This window comes from Haliotis rufescens, unplaced genomic scaffold, assembly GCF_023055435.1.
Source record: "Haliotis rufescens isolate VD_foot unplaced genomic scaffold, xgHalRufe1.0.p SCAF_12, whole genome shotgun sequence".
NCBI classification, from domain to species: Eukaryota; Metazoa; Mollusca; class Gastropoda; order Lepetellida; family Haliotidae; genus Haliotis; species Haliotis rufescens.
Window position 1 is genome coordinate 11,398,623 of NW_025963802.1, and position 21,613 is coordinate 11,420,235.

Here is a 21,613-nt window from a genome sequence, read left to right on the forward strand (position 1 = left end):
CTAGCATGATACATCCACGAAGTTTCATACTTTTAATATAGATCGCGATTTCCTGCTTAAAATGTTAGGAATAAAAAGATTCAACAAACATCTTTTGTCAAAATCTGAAATTCATCACACAGAAGGATGGTACCATAACTGTAAGTTGATTGCCTTAGGTCACAAGCTCAAATTTGACCAATCACGAACCTTGTAGCAGATGGTGAAACTTTGATGAAAACCAGCACCTAACTTTTTATGGAACTGATGATATTGGACACTGCTTTATGCAGAATTTCTCTATCGTGATCAGTCTTTGCTAATATACTTAATACAAGCTTTGAAATTTTCTTATGTTAATTAATTTCACGTTTGAAAATTTGATTGCGTTTTCATTGCCTCTCAGTATATATGCTTTTATTGGATATTTAAAAAAATGACAAGATCAGGTGTTTTGGCCTGGCTAGGTCTGAGGCTATATACAGGCATATAACCCCCAAAAAACTATTCGTCATTTTCCATGACGCCCTCTACATATTTTAGGTAGTACAATGGATGGACCTCTGTGTCAAAATCACAAGCTTGGTGAAGTCAGTAATAAAAGGATCAAGCCACGCCGTCATGTCGCTGAAGATGCATTGTGAAAAAGCTGGGCATCTACTGACAACATGTTGAAAGTCTCATTACATTCATTGCATAATCCACATTTCATAATTACATATTGTTGCAAAATCACACATTGACGGCTTCAAGTGGGAAGTGACTGGTCCTGAGCAGCAAACAGAAAGCCATCTTTTAACAATGAATGAATTATGTTTTGATTTCAACAAGACAACACACCTACATCACCAACAGTATAGACAGCCTGTTGGGCCCTTTTCTTTTGTATCCATGTATCCATGTCCAGTTATCTAGCCTTTCATGAAGTTATGTTCATGTCTCCACAAAAAGGTAAATACATGTATAAAAGCTCAGATCCGAATCAGCCACCAAGGCAGGCTCGGTGAAGTGACCAATAGCTTGGTGAAAATCACATATAAAATCATGTTACCGTAAACATTCAGATCCGTTTACTATATGGCATGTTCAGAAAAGGATTTACTCGTCCGTGAAATTTCTGCCCTCGAGCACAGTGGCAATGTCGCCTTGATTGGACTTGATGAGCGAGTGCGTGAGAATGGTTTTGTGCCACATTTTAGCAATATTCCAGCAATACCATAGCAGGGTGTAACAAAAATGGGCTTAACACATTGTACCCATGTGGGGAATCGAATTCAAAGCTCTAACCATTAGCTACCCCACTAACCCTCTACAACCGAAGTGAAGGATATCTGTAACACGGACCAGATCTATAAAAAGTGCACTTACGTTAAGTGCTGTTGAAATCAATTATTTCTAATTTGTTCATTTGTGAAGCTGATAGTGTCATTTTGGAATGAGGACTTAAACTGATATTGTGCACTTTTCCGTATTGATAGGGAAGATAACTAGTGATTTCTCTCCGATTCATAATTGTACTTGAAGACCTTTTAATGAGATTTTTTTCATATTTGTTCAGATAAAAAACGTGATAAATACAAAAATATAATTCAATTTATATTTGTATATACATTTACCATTGCCGAGATGGACAATGTGATGTCCTTTACACAAAGTGGTTTAATAGGGGACAGGGGTATTGAATGAAAATACCAGAACAAATAGCAGTCTCTATAGTAAGCAATGCATAATTAATTTATTAGAAGTTTGATTTGTGTATTTTATTGAAACACGAGAGAGGCTTCATCTGACCCCATCGTCTAATCACAATGACATTTCACATCATGCATGAGATGTACGTGCACACACAAACCAAACTCATAATAACTAATGTAATTGAGCTGAACACACGCTTTAGCATCTCAAAGAAGAGACAAAACAGCGAATTGTTTGTACGATAGCGGAGGGGGACGTCAATATCCTGAGTTGCCCGAATGTTTGTAAAATCAGCGGCGGCGGTATGCCAGAGCAACTTTTCTGGACCATGATCAGTTTGGGGGTGGTCGTGTCATAGTGTTGGGTGGTATCACACATGTCAGGCGCACTGATTTGGCCTGGGTATCGTGAATGGACATTTGAGTGGCCACCAATGTGTTGAAATTTTTGTTATTGTTCCATTCGCTAAAATATCGGAAATTTTGAACTGCAAGATGACCATGCCAGACCTCTTGGTGCCCAGGCAGTCCCTGATATCTCCGAACCACCTCCGTGGTCTAGTGGTAGAGCGTCCGCCCGGAGAGCGGAAGGTCCGGGGTTCGATCCCCGACCGCGTCATACCAAAAGACGTTAAAAGATGGCACTTGTTGTTACCCTGTCTGGCGCTCGGCATTAAGGGGCTAAAACAAGGACTGGTCGGCTCGGAGTCAGTATACTGTGTCTGAGTGGGGTATTCAAGTTAAACTGCGACATGGTATCTCAGTGAGCTAGCACTATAAATCGGCATCAGTCCGGACTAGTACAAGCATCCACACAAACACACACACGTACATGCACGTCGCTTTATAAGTGCAATAATCATGGACGCGACGTTAACCCCCATTTCACCTCACCTCACCCTGATATCTCCGACGACAAAACATTCGGACGTTCCTGGACGGAGAGGGTAAAGCAGAGACACAGCACCAGCCAACATGACCCAGCTTGGATAGCTCTTCAGGCGGAATGATGGGCAATACCTAGGTCAACCAGACGCAAATTAATCAACAATATGCCATCAAGGTACCATGCATGTATCGCGCGACATGGTAGACGCCCGAAAGTATATTTTACAGACATTTGTCGTCATTACACCTTCACTGTGATTTCATGAGTTATTTATTTTTGGTAGTATATATACTCTAAAAAAAACGCAAAGCCAGATTTGTGTGAGATTGAAAATACATTTATACAATGTTTTCTTGTTTTTTTATCGCCGCCCTCGGCAATATTCAAGCTATGTGGCGGCATTTATACGAATAACCGTACAAGGTATTGAGACAAAATATTGTGGAGAGAACACTTGGTGATTGTAGTAATCTCAGATATCGGGACATAGGAAAAGTCCAAGGTGAAAGTCAGCTACCATCAATAACGCGTATGTCCCCCGTTTGAATCGATATCCAGTTCATCCCACAGGTGCTCTATCGGGTTTAAATCCGGTGATCTGGAGAGCCAGGGGAGAAACTCAACGTTGTTGTTGTGTAGACAGGTTCTTGTGATCCGTGCTGTTTGCGGTCGAGCGTTGTCCTGGTGGAATACAACGTTGCCGTTGGCTGCAATTGGGAGGACGTGTGGTTGGAGAATTTCTTTGATGTATTGTTGAGCCGTAAGATTGCCCTGGATATGGACCAAATCTGTCCTGCCTTGACGAGAGACAGCCGCCCACATCATAACGCTACCCCCACCAAACCTGTCCACTTCATGTACGCAGTTTCTGGCGTAACGTTCTCCCCAACGTCTGTAGACCCGTGCTCTTCCATCCCTCGACGGAGGAGAAATCTTGATTCGTCGCTGAACCAGACATCTCCATCGCAGTTGAGGCCATACCCTCTGTTGACGACACAAATGCAGTCGTTGTTGACGATGTTGTCGGCTCAATATGACGCGTCGAACAGGACGTCTTGCTCGTAGACCTGCTACTCTTAAACGGTTTCGTACGGTCGGCGATTCTGCACAGTCCGGGTATTTGGGATGCGGTTGAGGTGGCTGTGGTCGGTCCTTTCACGCAGGTGGCGCAGTCGGATGTAGCGATCTTGGCCGTGGTGGTTACACTTGGTCGTCCCGACCTTGGCCGATCACGTGTTGACCCATGCTGTGGAAACCGATCCCATAGCTTTGTGATGGTGCTGGGCGCTATATTGAAAACCCTGGGTACAGCTGATCGTGATTCTCCTGTCTGCAAGCGGCCTAAGACGTTGTTTCGTTGCACTTCTGTTAATCTTGGCATGTTGAACTGTCACTGTTTGATTGACACAGATGCCAGGCAATCAAACACCCTGCACTTTAATACCGTTCATAGTGCTGCTAGACATGCAGTGCGTGCAGCTTCATGGCCCATCTGTTAATGCACTTGGTGCGTTTTTCCGAATCGTACGTGTTTCCTGACTAATAGTTTGCATGTCCTTGTTGTGACGGTTGTGATCCGGGAAATGTATCACTGACAATAAAACACATTAAACCGCTTCATGTTGCACCTCTTGGTCCGCTAATTTTGCTTCTATGCCCCAAAATATCCGTATTGCGGTTTTTTAAGAGTATATATTATAATTTGGTGGCCGTGTGGTCTGAGGCAGCCCATTTCACAGAACAGAAATGTGTCCCTCAGTTAGCACTGAACGGTAATACAGTTATGTCACAACGTGCCATCTTGATGTTGGAGGAAAACCCGAAGTGGTGCAGGCCTTAGACGTTAATCATTTTAATGAAATCCACTAGCAAAGGTGCTGAAATACCTTGAAACTTAATCGGGGCGTGCTGGGACTCGATCCTAGATCACAGGTTTAAGGCATGCCAAGGGACGCAACTCTGCACAGCGAATTACCAGGTCTCAGACGACTGGGCCACACGTGCCCTCAGGGCAGGAGGCACTCGCTATATAGGTGCAATAATCAATAACGTTGAACCCCTTTTCACCTCACCACACCTCCTAAGGAAAAGGGGCAGTTGATTGTGAGGGTCAAGACCAACAGAATAGGGACATCACAAGAGTTTCACCAAGATAATCAATGAACGCGACAAATCCATTTCCATAAAAATAAAAATAATTAAAAAAATGACGATTAATTGGTGATGGTACCAAGTTTTTGCGAAGGTGAGCATATATACCCTGGCCCACCGGTGGCACACGTCAAAGACTTACGGTAAGGCAAGTCAAGTTCACCTTAAAAATAACGTGAGAACATAGGATACTATTCAAATCTTGGGGCAAGCGTCGTATGACGCTCTTTGAAATCTTCGTAGAAAGATCATACTCGATACACATAAAAAGTTGTGAAATATAGACGCCAAAGGCTAGAGCTGTATGAAGGAAAAGTTGAAGTCACCCCTCTTGTCATAGAGCCAGAGAGATGCTGTAAGTTCTCCTGAGATAAAAAGCATGTAGCAGATGTACCGTACGTCCCCATGGGCCCTTTTATAGTCATAGGCGGACCCACAGGGGGTGGGACCATGTGGTAGACAGTAAACTTATCTGAGAGAGGAGTTTCATATTTTGGACCCCACCCTTTTAAAAATGCTGGATCCGACCTTGATGCTAGCTTACTATGTACCAGCAACCAGTCATTTTCTAAGGTTACATATGTGTTTTAAAAAAACCTATGTGATACTCCAGTTGTTTTACTTTGCATTGTCGACACGTTTTCAATATTTAAAACGTTTTTTATTATGATATCATCGCTGTATGGCTGCAATATTGCCAATGCAATGTAAAACAATTCTCACTCTCTCACTCTTATGGTTGAGCCTTGTGGATAGTATATTATTATTCCCATTTTTGAACGAATGATTATTTACGGTCTTGTGAGAAATTATCTTTTAATCTTTTAATTTTCATAGTAAGTTGTCATATGATTTTACGTGCATCATTCTTCAGTTATCTGTGTTTATAGCTACAATGAATAGAATTATCATTAATCCGCCCAGATTTGGCGGCAACCTTTATTGTGGAGGGTCACACAAGGTATGGTGGTAGGCAGTAGGCCGATGACGCCCCAAAGGACCGTTGTGTTATGTATTAATGCGCCACTGTGATTATGAGAATAGACAAATATGGTAATTTGTTGTGTCTTATGTGAAATGGACCCATGAAGATCCGGGGTAGAATAGGTCTTCAGCAACCCATGCTTGACGTAAGAGGCGACTAACGGGATCGGGTGGTCAGGCTCGCTGACTTTGTAAATACATGTCATCGCATCCCAATTGCGTGGATCGATGCTCATGATGTCAATCACTGGATCGTCTGGTTCAGACTCGATTATTCGAATATTTACAGACCGCCGTCATACAGCTGGAATATTGCTGAATGCGGCGTTAAACAACAAACAAACAAACAACAAATTTATGTGAAATGCCCCCCCTTAATCCCCTATTGTCTCACTAATCAACCCGCTCCAGTGAGTTTGCACCTATTACAAAAGGTGTTGCACATGTTGACCTTCGATTAACCATAAGGCAGACTAAAATGTTTGGTTTGGGGAACGAATTCTGTTTTACACTGGCCCTTTTCAAATTTGATTTAAGTTAAGCATTTTGTGATCAGGTATGCCCTGAAGTATTAAACTCTACAAAGTTGCTTTGTTACGTTAGTTGCCCTTTACTGTTAGAGGAAATCTCAAAGCTGCACAGGTCCTACAAATCTGACACTGATCAGTTGAAGGATCATAAGAAACAATCACTGAACCCACCATGAACGGATCCAAACACGATAAAAAACTACTTTTTAAGTCGATTTCACCACAAAGTTCCTTAGGACATTCAAGTTGGTTTACGTAATACTTTTTGCGCACGTCGGCCTGTTTAGGTAAGATCATTGCGTTTAAGAATGTAACAGCCACATAGTGTTAGGCCCCCGAGATTCCAAGTCATAGTTTAACAAGGATACCCCATGGGTACACAATATACTGACTCCGCCCCGACTGGGCATAGTTTATCCCTGTCATTCCAAGTATAATCTGTGAAGGTATTTCAGTTACTCGTAGGGGGGCACGGGTAGCCCAGTCGTCTAAGGCGCCGCAATTCGCTGAGCAGAGTTGGTTCCTTGGGCACGCCAGAAACCTATGATTGTGGGTTCGAATCCCGGTTCGCCCCGATTATGTTTCTAGGTTTGTCAGCACCATACCTGTGCTCGTGGGTTTCACCGAAGTGGTAAACGTCTAAGACCTGCATCACTTCGGGCTTTCCTCCCACATTAAGCTGACACGCCGTGATATGACTGAAATACTGTAAAAAGCGGCGTTAAACATAACTCACTCACTCACTCACTAGTAACTCGTAGACAGGGTATCAAACCATCGGCCTTCAGCAGACGCTCTATCTATGCATTACACCACGAAAACAGTCGTTTTATTTAACTTTCTACACTTTTGAATTGGTGTTATATCCAAAATACTTCATATATATAATTCTTACCGTTGGGGACCCGTGAAGATCCGGGGTAGAATAGGTCTTCAGCAGCCCATGCTGGCCGTAAGTGGTGACTATGCTTGTCGTAAGATACGCCAAACGGAATCGGATGGTCAGGCTTGCTGACTTGGTTGATGCATGTCATCGTATCTCAATTGCGTGGATCGATGCTCATGATGTCATGATTGGATTGTCTGGTCCAGACTCGATTATTAACAGACCGCCGTCATATAGCTGGAATATTGCCGAGTGCGGCGTTAAACAACAAACTAACAAAAATCGTAGCGTGGCAATGACAAAGTTTTAAAGTACAAGCAGTGCTTGTGTTGTGAGCTGTATGGGCCTGAGACCTTCATGCAAAAATACGTCTTCGTCCTCTTCTTCTTGTGCGGTCGGGCGGTCGGGTAGCCTAGTGGTTAAAGCGTTCGCACTTCACGCCGAAGACCCGGGTTCGATTCCCGACATGGGTACAATGTGTGAAGCCCATTTCTGGTGTCCCCCGCCGTGATATTGCTGGAATATTGCTAAACGCGGCGTAAAACCATACTCACTCACTCACTCTTGTGCGGTCACCATTTATATTGGGAGGTTGGGTCAGGTTTCGAGAGCATGTATTCCTATAACATTGTTTAGGCTTATATGCATGAGGTTTTTCTCAACTTCGTAGCTTACTCCGTACCTTATACCACACTCCTTATGTGCTTTGTATACAATATGCTTATTCACAACAGAAAGTAAAGAATATCTATGCAGATTTTAATTCTGTAAAATACAACGACAGCAGAACGTTGGCCGGAACTTGCAAGAAATTAGTTTTCTCCCAGATTAGTACCCTGAAATAAAACAAGGGTGCAACATTAGATGAAAAAAATAACATTGACGTTTGGACGGGTGCTTTGAGCAGTATGACAGTTATACATTAACATTGAGCAGGCAATCTGTTTTACATGATACTGTAAAAGAAAACACAGACTACTCATTAGAATATTTTTACACAACACTTACATCCTTGAGACCATTCATAACAATACGCTGTTGTAAAATAACACCTTCAAAAAATAAAAATGAAGGCGTCATGGCGCCTTAAACGACTAGATTACCCATGCTCCCTCCCATCTGCCTTATTACACCCAAACAATCTTTTCCGAAATCGAAACTACTTATAACTTCTATCACAGACAGATGATAATGATTTTTAGTATTAAAACAATAAGGTTTCTCACTGCCGTAGCCTCCATATCCTCCGATGCCCCCGAGTCCACCGTGACCGTATCCTCCATAGCCTCCGTATCCACCGATACCGAGACCGTATCCCCCTAAACCACCTCCGAGTCCTCCAAGACCTCCGAGACCGTATCCCCCGAGACCGTATCCCCCGAGACCTCCGAGACCTCCGAGACCTCCGTATCCTCCGAGACCTCCGAGTCCTCCTAATCCTCCTAGACCTCCGTATCCACCTATGCCAAATCCGAGTCCATGCCCGAGACCAAGTCCATGCCCGATGCCTCCAAATCCATGTCCGTATCCGCCATATATGGGCTTGGCCAAAGTTGCTACCATGAGGGTGGCGAAAACGAGGAGGGTAATTTGGTTCATCATGATGATGATGGGAATCTGATAAAAAGACAAACTCAAACTAATGTTTATACGTACATCATGTTACATAATCACGTCTATGCGTGCATGTTAATGATGCTCATTATATTCACATATACCAGGTAGTATATGATTTTTTTATCTTACTCGAATCCAACAGCTGTAGTATCTGGCGCAGCTGTAGTGTGTATCGCGGTGCTTTTGACTGCTTTGCATAAAGATACTCGAGGTCGTGTCTGATTGGTTAATCAATGGGCACTTTACCTCCATGTACCTCGCTGAGGTGAGTGAGTGAGTTGGGTTTAACGCCGCTTTTAACATTATTCAAGTTTGTCACGGCGTGTCAGCTTAATGTGGGAGGAAAGCCCGATGTGATGCAGGTCTCAGACGTTTACCACTTCGGTGAAACCCACGAGCACGGGTATGGTGCTGACAAACCTAGAAACATACTCGGGGCGAACCGGGAATCGAACCCACACTCATAGGTTTCTGACGTGCCCAAGGGACGCAACTCTGCACAGCGAATCACTCTTGTTGTCTGATGTCCAAGTCGTGCTGGACTCTGCACTTCACTGTGCAGAGTTGCGTCCCGGGGGCCTGTAAAAAACAATGATCGTGGGTCCGGATCATTGCCTTCATAATGTTTCTAAGACTCTCCCCGGGCGCGTCATACCAAAAGATGGTACTTGTTGTTACCCTGTCTGGCGCTCGACATTAAGAGGCTAAAACAAGGACTGGTCGGCTCGGAGTCAGTATACTGTGTCTGAGTGGGGTATTCATGTTAAACTGCGGCATGGTATCTCAGTGAGCTAGCACTATAAATCGGCATCAGTCCGGACTAGTACATGTACAAGCAGCCACACACACACACACACGTGCATGCACGTCGCTATATAAGTGCAATAATCTTGGACGCGACGTTAAACCCAATTTCACCTCACCTCACCTCACCGTCTAAGACTGTCAGCATCAGACCCGTGCTTGTGGCTTCACCACAGTGGTACACGACTCTCAGGTCAAGGTGACACGTCGTGACATAAATGAAATACTGTTCAACCGGGCTGTGTGTCTTTTGTACGTTAATGAGTGAATAAGTAAAACTATATATTCCGCCACGTTTCCAATGTGGGGACACTGTCAAGGGCTATTGCGAGACGGATCAAAGGTGAAACCACAAAGCTATGGACACGAAAAATTATACTTACACTTGGAGGTCGCAGTAAGATACGAGTGTAGCGATGAACAAATTTTCAAAATTTATATACATGGAGGAAATCTGGTGATTGATCACAGCTTCCTTTATTATTTTATGGCGCACTAAATGAATTGATCAATCGCTTATTTACGAGTGCCTCCTGGATACAGTTCATTATGCCTCGCTTCCTTGGCCATCGTTTAAAAATAATCGTGCTAGGTAAATGTGCTCTCACGATATGCAGTTACATATTTTGTGATGACATTTAAGTAATTCATACATTTTTAAATAAAACTTGAAAGATGAGTATGTTTATGTAGCTGTTAAATTTATCCTTTGGCGAAATGTGTCTTTTTACTGTTCGTACAAGGTACGAGCTCTCGTACGTCTAATCGAGGGGCGGTTGGGTAGCCTAGTGGTTAAAGCATTCGCTCGTCACGCCGAAGGTCCGGGTACGATTCCCAACATGGGTACAATGTGTGAAGCCCACTGCTGGTGTCCCCCGCCGTCATATTCCTGGAATATTGCTAGGAACGGCGTAAAACCATACTCACTCACTCACTCACTCATGTTTGTAATCAACAATAGTAAATGCAGAAGCATTTTACCAAACTAACGAAGGACATCGACTTGAGTTAAATCTAACCATTGAGGAATTTTTGTTATGATGTCATTTTTGTTCTGGTGGTGGGTTTGACATTTTCGTTGTGTAAATAAGATTCGTCTACTGTTGCCTTTTGGTACCACTTTAAATGATTGAAATATGATGGCAGATTGCAATCCTTGAAGTAAAACTCACAAACTTCACTCCATGCTACCATGCAAAGTGACCCATGAAGATCCGGGGTAGAATAGGTCTTCAACAACCCAAGCTTGCCGTAAATGGCGACTGTGCTTGTCGTAAGAGGTGACTAACGGGATCAGGTAGTCAGGCTCGCTGACTTGGTTGATGCATATTATCGTATCCCAATTGCGTGGACCGATGCTTATGATATCAATCACTGGATTGTCTGGTCCAGACTCGATTATTTTCAGACCGCCGTCATATAGCTGGGTATAGCAATATTGCTGAGTGCGGCGTTAAACAACAAACAAACCAAACCATGCGAAGTGGCTTTGTTGTCCGTGTCTGAATTCAGCATTTTCCGGACGTTTCCGGAGCAGAACTAAATATATATTCTAAAGCATTTATGGAAACCTTTTAACTTAAAGAGTCTGGTGATGTTTATTGTTATCTTATCGTCAGCACTCCATGCTTGTAAGAGGCGACTAAAGAGATCAGGTTGTGAGATACGACTTGGTCGATACGTGTCATCGTATCCTCATCGAAGCTCATGATGTCAATCACTGGATTGTCTCGAATATTGTGTGTGGCGTCTCAAAACAAACAAACAAAACAATTGTGCATGTGAATCATGAACTAACGAAAGAAACTTGAGCGTTCACTTGTTTACTTCACTACTTATAACTTAAACACCCTTTATCATCATATATTTATTGAAATAATGGCATTACTGTGAATGCACCTGAGGTTATTTATTCAGAGTATTCTCCAGAGCTTTCTGAGTACAGTTTTCTCGATGCACAACAAACCACAACTATTAAACAGATAAATATTCAGGATGTGTCGGGTGCGTCTCTTTGTCGCCCCAGGACTTGTCGGACTTGTCGGGGGTTCGAATCCCGAAATCATCTGATGTTATCTTAAAGAGTCGCACTTCTTCAATTATGCATGTGTCCCGTGAAGATCCGGGTTAGAATTGATCTATCTTCAGCACGCTATGTTTGTTGTAGGCGACTAAAGGGATCAAACGGTGAGGTTAGGGGGTTCGAATCCCGAAATAATCTGTTGTTATCTTCGAGTCGCACTTATTCAATTATGCATGTGTCCCGTGAAGATCCGGGTTTTAATTGATCTTCAGCACCCTATGTTTGTTGTAAGAGGCGACTAAAGGGATCAGGTGATGAGGTTCGGGGGTTCGAATCCCGAATTACCCGATGATGATTCTTGACCCTACAACTGCCCGGGGGTTTCACTGTTAAGTGTTACGTCTACGACCCTAAGGGTACTGATCACACCACTCAGTCAGTCCTTTCATTTTTATCACTTCATGTCTTTCAAGGAGCGATGCTTAATACAAATATGTATGTTGCCGAACTTGAACATGAATTGACCCGAGTCGTAAACAGATTACCTGACATGATCGAGAAATTAGCAATAGAAACAGAGTGCAGCTCAAGGCAATTCCTCCGAACACTAAGTTATATCGCGTATAAACTGCCAACGCATGCAACTCGATATGCCCTCAAGGAGATATTACATGTACTTGGGTGCATCATCGCCATGTTGAATAATCCAGGTGAATCTAACAAAAGATGTTGACATGCACAGTTTCACCTAAGGTAAAATAAACGCTAACACACATTGCATAGGCAATACACGTGACACAAGCAATTTCATGCAAAAAAACACTTATTATTCTCGTTTGTTCGATATCCCATGACATCGCAGACAGACACAATTTTAGTTTCCTCGTCATATTGAACAAACCTGAATTAAAGGCGAGTGAACTGAGGCAGTAATCTTTTATTACTGATAATTATGTTATCCATTCTTTTGTGTAATACACTGCTTTGTGGTGACACATAGTTTCAGATTGCCGCCTTTCATTTTATCTTTCATATATTCTAACATTTGTTTTAGCAATGAATAGATAGTTGAAATAACATATTATGTTTATATTTCACCAACAAAGACACATCTTCATCACCAACCGGTGGGACAGCCTCCATGGCGCTTTCTTTATGTCCATTTCCTGGACGTCATCTAACCTTTCATAGACTGATTATCTCTCGAAAAAGGGGCGGTCGGGTAGCCTAGTGGTTAAAGCGTTCGCTCATCACGCCGAAGACCCGGGTTCGATTCCCGACATAGGTACAATGTGTGAAGCCCATTTCTGGTGTCCCCCGCCGTGATATTGCTGGAATATTGCTAAAAGCGGCGTAAAACCAAACTCACTCACTCACTCTCTCGAAAAAAGGAAACATATATGATTGTATAAAAGCTCAGACGCAAATTTGCAACAAGGGCACGCACGCTGAAGTCACCAATAGCCTGGGAATAATCACATCTACATGTATGTTACCTTAACACAAGCTTTGCACATGGTATGTTGAGAAAAAAGGCTCACTCGTCTTTGAACGTTCTCCCTTCGAGCACAGTGGTAGTGTTGCCTTGTTTGGACTGGATAACTGAGGGAGTATGGTTTTACGCCGCTTTTTGTGCAATATTCCAGCAACATCAAGGCGGGGCACAAGAGAAATGGGCTTCACACATTGCACCAATGTGGGGAATCGAACCCGGGTCTTCGGGATAAAGAGCGAACGCTTAACAATTTGGTTACCCATCGCCCCACTTGAACTGGAGTGAAGAATAGGTAATAATATTTACCTAACACCACATCGATCCCATAATAGTCTTTCAAACTGTATAACTAACTATAGGAAGGCATGTTTGCATCAATTGGCTGCACGTTGTGGTGAATTTGGATCATTATAATTTATGGAATGCATTATATAAAGCAATGAGATAAAAGACAAGCTTTTAGTTATGATCAGCAGTCATTGCGTTACGTTGACTGGTTAAAGATTGTAACCTCCTTTCAACAGATCCAGCCAGAATAACACTGTCTGATTTGCACAGATCTACTCTACCTTTGGGCACTTGTTGAATACACCACAATTCGTCTCCAACTGTCAAAGGCAACTGCAGCAGTTGGCCAATTAGAAATTACTTTTTTAGTTCCATTAAGGCATACTGACTAAACCGCCTGGTCTTTGGTGGGACATCCGCTGTTGTGAACCACGCAGTCTTTCTTTAGACGAAAAAATGCCGATTTTGGGGAGGTGGGACATTAGACGTCCACACCTGTCGTTGTAACGCATGAAGACGTGTAAGCGAAGTCCACTGTGGTATGAGAACAAACAACAGTATTCCAGAACTGGATTTTAAAAATAAACAACCGTTTTGGTTGTTTTTTTCAACAGGTTTTGATCAAGGATATTCGATATCAACCACTGAGTCTGAACTATTAACCCTTATACCCTGTCTATTTGTTGTTTCGCAGTCATCCCTAGTTTATGATATATGTAATCCACCCGTCCTCTTCTCCCATAGATATCATAGGATGCCCGTGCGAGTAGTATACAGCGGCAGGAACCATTCCCATTCACAATGTGGACTGCCAAGCACCTCTGTACAAGACTACATTCAGTCAGGCAATGGATGTTGCTTCTTGTAATCTTCTCCTGAATCACATATTGTTGTGGTCTGACCATCTCGGCAAACGCTCTCCGGCGAGGGCGTGTGAAGAAACGTACGCCACGACCTGTCATTGGCAAAGTCTTTGAAGATAACTGGATTGAAATATAACCGAACACAAAGACTGAAATGCAACGATGAAATACCATTTTGCTTCCAGTACCTCTGTAAGGTGTGGAATTTAGGAACAACGTCCAGATCAAAGTCCTAGCCTGTTGGTAGATTGGTATGTGATAGTAGCAAGAGCCCCACAGACCCAAAACACAAGGGTCGCCTTAGTGCCACATGTTTTTTCTGGGAATGGCAAGAGAGAGAGAGAGAGAAAGATGGGTCAGAACGCCTCGTGAATGGCTGAAGATTACGTTTACCCCTACACTATTCAGGTCAAAGTTCAAGGAAACGATATTCTCTTAAAAGGTTTTCATGTATATATCTGCGATATTGAAGTTTAGTATCTACATATGGATCAATCTGAAAAATGAACTTACTTACGTTATCTTCGGTATAAAATCAATACGTTCTAATTTGTTCCATTTGCAAAGCTAATAGTGTAATTTCAGAATGATTAAAACTGATAATGAACACTTTTTCGCATCAACATCAAATATAATGGATTTCTTTTCGATTCAATGTAGCACTTAAGAGTTTTTAATGGGAAGGCCCTTTTATTATATTACTGTTTGATGAGATCCAAATGTGATAAATATATCCTCACGCTTGTCCATTATTCAAAAGGCTGACTTGTCACAGCGAAACAATTTGCTTACGATGGCGTTATAGCCAAAACTCCCCATCAATATAATTCTTGCCGCGACAATGGCAGAATGTCTTCTTGCACAAGCAGTACTCGTGTAATGTGCTGTACATGTATATGGGCCTGAGACATTTATGCAAATTAACTTCTTCCAGTGAGGTCACAATTGTACCGGTAGGTAAGATGACGTTGTGCATGACCTGATAGATACTCTTTAATGATGCACGGCACAGCATCACAGCACGACATACAGGTCCATATTTTGTGATGACATTTAATTTAAATATCCGTACATTTTCAAAACGTGAAAGGATGATTATGTTTATGTGGCTTTTGCATTTACTTTTTGAGAAATCCTTCATTTTACTGTTACAAGGGTTCAGTCGTAGGTTCTGATTGTGGTAAGATTGTACTCTCATATTTCTAATCGACCAACCAGAGTACATGTAATTTAACCGTTATTTAACTACCGAAGTGCATCATAGTTTCATCTAACCATTGAGGGTTTTTTAAGGATATTCTTATTTGGCTCTAGTGGTGGCGTTTGTACATTTAGATTGATGTCGTGGTGCCTTCAGATGCGTCTGGTAAAACCGTTTGTTATATACGTGGTTATTTACTTGCCGACTATGCTTGTCGTCAGAGGCGACTAGTGGGATCGGGTGATCAGGGCTGCTGACTTGGTTGATGCATGTCATCGTATGTAAATTGCGTGGATCGATGCACATGATATCAATCACTGGATTATCTGGTCCAGACTCGATTATTTACAGAACGCCGTCATGTAGCTGGAATATTGCTGAGTGCGGCGTTGATCAACAAACAAACAAACAAACAAACAAACACAACCGTGTAATTATGCAAGTTATACCTTCTCTCCAGCGTGCGGCGTTAAACAAGAAACAGCTCTGCAGCAGAAGACTGTCCTTATTGACACTCCATGATGGTGGAGAAGAGGGGTGCTGAATCATTTTCCTTTCGACATGGTTTCCTAACACCCTGGGTCAAAACCGAAGACTCATAGATACTGACACTACAAGATTTATTTTTAGATCGTACTCCCATCAAGGCAGAAGAAGAGGACAAATTACTTGGTCTCATATTTGACATTCTTACCACACATCAAATATCTTAAGGCAAACTGCCTGAAGGCTCTCGACTTGTTAAAAGTCGTTTCAAACTCCGAATGTGGAGGCGATCAGACAGCCCTCCTCCACTTGTACAGGTCATTAATACACACTAAGTTAGATTATGCTTCCTTTGTCTATGGCGGAGCCTGCAAACGCAATTTATTTAAAAATAGGCCTTTATGGTGTGTAACGTCTAAGGCTCTGTCTTGCAGCTTTGAGGACCTCTCCTGTGGATAGTTTGCATGTGGAAGCTGATGAACCTTCCCTCGAACAACACCGCATTAAACTATCACTGCATTGCATTCCAATCAATCACTTGTGTTTTCAGCCCTCTGTAAATACATGTTCATCGTCTGTGAGTACTGGATCGTGATTTGTTGGTGCTGGTCAGTGATCTGTGGGTACTGGTCACTGCTCTGTTGGTGCTGGTTCACGACCTGTTTGTGCAGGTTCGTGGTCTGTTGGTGCTGGTGCACGATTTGTCGGTGCAGGTTTTCGTGGTCTGTTGGTGCACGACCTGTCGGTGCAGGTTCGTGGACTGTTGGTGCTGGTGCACGATTTGTCGGTGCAGGTTCGTTGTCTGTTGGTGCTGGTTCACGACCTGTTGGCGCAGGTTCGTTGTCTGTTGGTGCTGGTTCACGACCTGTTGGTGCATGTTCGTAGTCTGTTGGCGCTTGTACATGGTCTGTTGGTGCTGGTTCACGACCTGTCGGTGCAGGTTCGTGGTCTGTTGGTGCTGGTTCACGACCTGTCGGTGCAGGTTCGTGGTCTGTTGGTGCAGGTTCGTGTTCTGTTTGTGCTGGTCCACGATGTCTTGTATTTTCTTAAGCTGTGGCGGATTTCATTTACGCCCTATCAACATTCATTGATCACATTCATTCGTTTAACACATTTCTGCTTCTTTACATTACACAATTGTTAACGATTAATGTATTAAATTAAACACTTAATGAACACCTAGTTCTTTGCGTTATTTGACCTGCGATCAGAATGTCCACTCCACTGAGTTGTCTAAAAGTGATATGACTTAAAGTGACTTTCCAATATCCCCTGAAAGCACTAGCTTTAGAGTTGAAGGATTTTATGTGCCGGTGTCATGCTATTTACTTGGAAATACCACCAAACACGAATACGCATTTTTTAAGGATAAAATGATTTGTTTACAAAAATCCGATATCAAGTCTGAAATATCTATTATTATTCATTATTTTTCATTTTCTATTGATAATATTAAAATACAATCCTCGTGACTGACGTAATGCCCAGTTTAATTGACAAAGATGTTGCGCGACCATTTGATGTATTTGGAATGAAGTTAACTAGATGTGTAATTTCGTTTACACGATGCGAGTAGTTCTGCGTTCTGTGGTTCTGCGCATGCGCGAAGAGGGCATTGTGGGTAATGCGTGCGCATCCAAGATGGCGGCACTTCCATTTTCTGGGAGGCTTGCGCCTCAAAGATGGCGGCACGTCCGGTTCCGAGGGGCCATCTCCCATCCAAGATGGCGGCACGGTCCCTCCAAGATGGCGGGAAGGCGGTAGGGCGGAGGGTTTTTTGGTTTGGTGGACGGGTGGTTGGGTGGGTGGTGAAGAGGGGGCGTGTGCGCATCCAAGGTGGCGGCACTTCCGGTTCTGGTTGTGCGTGCGCACACAAGATGGCGGCACTTCCGTTTTTCGTTTTCTTGCAACAAAATTCCACAAATGACATCATCGGGTATTATGATGTGATTGTAAACTTTGAGGTGCAAGGTCTCGTTCCACAAGGCGATCGTATTGTAGCGCAATGACAGTCGTTCGTCTAAGTTAAAGTATGTGAGTGGCGATCACCTTAGCGCTACGATCATGTTGTGGAACGGACGCCTGAATTCTAATTGTGAATCGACATGCACAGACATGCGTGACGTTGTCACTCGCTCATCCATGCCGAGGTGTTGGCACTCGTGTCTCCTTGCAAAACGTGGTGCCACGCGTGACTACAAACAGACGATCGATAAACATGCGTGACGTTGTCACACGTTCATCCACGCCGAGGAGTAGGCACTCGTGTATGCCTACATGCGTTCTGTCACTCGTGTCTCCATGCAAACGTGATGTACTTCGTGTCTCCATGCAAACGTAGTGTCACGCGTGTCTCCATGCAAACGTGGTGTCATGTGTGTCTTCAAACAGACGTTTATAAATATTATTATTTATAATAAAATATTATTTATATTTATAACGATAGAGAGAGATCGATTGACATACGTGGTGTTTTACTCGTGTCTCCATGCAAACGTGATGCCACTCGTGTACACATACATACATACATACATACATACATACATACATACATACATACATACATACATACATACATACATAGAGGCGTGGTGTCACTCGTAGGCGTGTACCTTCAAGAGAACGGGGAGTGTGGGGGTTCTTTTGGATTGTTGTTTGTGTTGGCAAAGCAAAGGATCAAAGCGTTCTTTCGGGGGAGATGGGTGGCCCTGAATAGGGCCGTTGGAAACAAACTGGAAACAAGCTGGACGAGGTTTGTCTCTGTTTTACATTACTTTCCTTGATCTCGATACTAGATAAGAATACGGACCACTCCAACAGTCGGGTACGTCAATTCCGCGTTGAATAGTTCGTTGTAATGCTGCAATAGCCTCTGACGTGTTCTTAAACCAGTGCGGGCTCTGCGATAAGATCGTCTCCGATTCATCATGTGAGTAGGCCACTATTGTCCAGTTATACACTTTACTCATCCACGGACATTGTTGACTGTTGGTCTGAGACAGCTGCATCGAGACGACATGGTTGATCTCTCATGCAGTGCTCGGACAGTGACGGTGTTCGTGGCTTCGCTCATTTTTATTTTTATAGGAGAGGCACTGAAACCCTGCTTCCTGATTGGTCGAAAACGCAGCACGCCGATGGGTCCGTTCCGGCGCCTGGTCTGAGCCTCGGTTTTGCCTCAGTTTTAAGACTGACTGTACATCCCTGTAAGGCTGACTCTACATCCATAGTGATTTAAACATAATTATAAAACTGATTGATCACTGATGTGCGACTGACAGTACGCTCAGGTAATGCTGCCGGTAACCTACTACGGTTGGATTAACTTACATCAACTGACTGTACAACCCTTGAGACTGACTGTATACCCCGTAAGACTGACTATACACCCATATAAGGCTGACTGCACACCCATGTAGGGCTGACTGTACACCCCCTGTACGACTGAGTGTACACCCCTTAAGAACAACAGTACAACCCTGAAAGACTGACTGTACACCCATGTGAGACTGACTGTACACCTATGTAAGACTGACTGTACACCCATGTAAGACTGTCTGTACAACTCTGTAAGACTGACTGTACACACATGTAAGACTGACTGTACACCCATGTAAGGCTGACTGTACGTCCATATTGACTAAAACATAATTATAAAACTGATTGATCACTGATCGAGAGGGGCGCCCTCATTTGACATTGCCATAAGTACTTCCTTACTGATAATATAACGGTGAGGAAGTACGTATATTACATACTTCCTAAATGATAATTTACGTACTTCCTGACTGTTATATTATCTCGTGCCCTATCTCATTCAATCAGATCTTAGTATTCGCTACTGGTTGGCCAAGCTATGAGGACATCCCAGTTACGGCTATAATTATAAAACTGATTGATCACTGATGTGCGACTGACAGTACGCTCAGGTAATGCTGACTGCACAGATCTGTAAGACTGACTTTACATCCCTTAAGACTAACTGTACACCCATATAAGGCTGACTGTACATCCATGTAAGACTGACTGTACAACCCCGTAAAGCTGACTGTACACCCCTTAAGACTGACAATACACACCTTGTAAGAATGACTGTACACCACTGTAAGACTAAGTGTACAACCCTGTAAGACTGACTGTACACCCCTGTAAGACTGATTGTACACCACCACAACCCCGCAAGACTGGCTGTACAACCCCGTAAAACTGACTGTACAACTCTGTAAGAGTGACTGTACACCACTGTAAGACTAAGTGTACACCACTGTAAGACTGAGTGTACAACCCTGGAAGACTGAGTGTACAACCCTGTAAGACTAAGTGTACGCCACTGTAAGATTGACTGTACAGTCCTTAAGACTGATTGTACACCACCACAACCCCGCAAGACTGGCTGTACAACCCCGTAAAACTGACTGTACAACTCCGTAAGACTGACTGTACACCACTGTAAGACTGAGTGTACAACCCTTGAAGACTAAGTGTACACCCCTGTACAACTGACTTACAACCCTGTAAGACTGAGTGTATAACCCCGTAGTACTGAGTAAAGTCTATTCCTGGCTTATCACCTGATGAATCGGAGACGATCTTATCGCAGAGCCCGCACTGGTTTAAGAACACGTCAGAGGCTATTGCAGCATTACAACGAACTATTCAACGCGGAATTGACGTACCTGACTGTTGGAGTGGTCCGTATTCTTATCTAGTATCGAGATCAAGGAAAGTAATGTAAAACAGAGACAAACCTCGTCCAGCTTGTTTCCAGTTTGTTTCCAACGGCCCTTATGAGGGCCACCCATCTCCCCCGAAAGAACGCTTTGATCCTTTGCTTTGCCAACACAAACAACAATCCAAAAGAACCCACACACTCCCCGTTCTCTTGAAGGTACACGCCTACGAGTGACACCACGCCTGTATGTATGTATGTATGTATGTATGTATGTATGTATGTATGTATGTATGTATGTATGTATGTAATATATGTATGTATGTATTTATTTGTGTATGTATGTATGTATGTATGTATGTATGTATGTATGTATGTATGTATGTATGTATGTATGTATGTATGTATGTATGTATGTATGTATGTATGTGTACACGAGTGACACCACGCCTCTATGTATGTATGTATGTATGTATGTATGTATGTATGTATGTATGTATGTATGTATGTATGTATGTATGTATGTATGTATGTATGTATGTATGTATGTATGTACGTATGTGTACACGAGTGGCATCACGTTTGCATGGAGACACCAGTTAAACACCACGTAGGTCTATCGCTCTCTCTCTATCCTTATAAATATAAATATTACAAATAATAATATTTATAAACGTCTGTTTGAAGACACGCATGCCACCACGTTTGCATGGAGACACGCTTGACACTACGTTTGCATGGAGACACGAAGTACATCACGTTTGCATGGAGACCCGAGTGACAGTACACATGTAGGCATACACGTGTGCCAACTCCTCGGCGTGGATGAGCGAGGGACAACGTCACGCATGTCTATCGATCTATACTTCTATAAACGTCTGTTTGTAGTCACGTGTGGCACCACGTTTTGCATGGAGACACGCGTGACACCACGTTTGCATGGAGACACGAATGGTAGCACGCATGTAGACATACACGAGTGCCAAGTCCTCGACGTGGATGAGCGAGGGACAACGTCACACATGTCTATCCATCTATTCTTCTATAAACGTCT

The 21,613-nt window shown here is 43.1% G+C and overlaps 1 protein-coding gene across 1 annotated transcript; it reads right to left on the minus strand.

Annotated features, from left to right (window-relative positions):
- Nucleotides 1–7,858: 7,858 nt before the first annotated feature.
- On the minus strand, nt 7,859–10,067 carry LOC124143422 (acanthoscurrin-2-like). Its single transcript, XM_046512396.2, has 3 exons — nt 9,918–10,067; nt 8,340–8,730; nt 7,859–7,949 (listed from the first exon to the last, which is right to left on the minus strand). The coding sequence occupies exons 2-3, from the start codon at nt 8,713–8,715 to the stop codon at nt 7,942–7,944; spliced, it is 384 nt and encodes a 127-aa protein (XP_046368352.1). The 5' UTR covers nt 8,716–8,730; nt 9,918–10,067; the 3' UTR covers nt 7,859–7,941.
- Between the last annotated feature and the right edge of the window lie 11,546 nt (nt 10,068–21,613).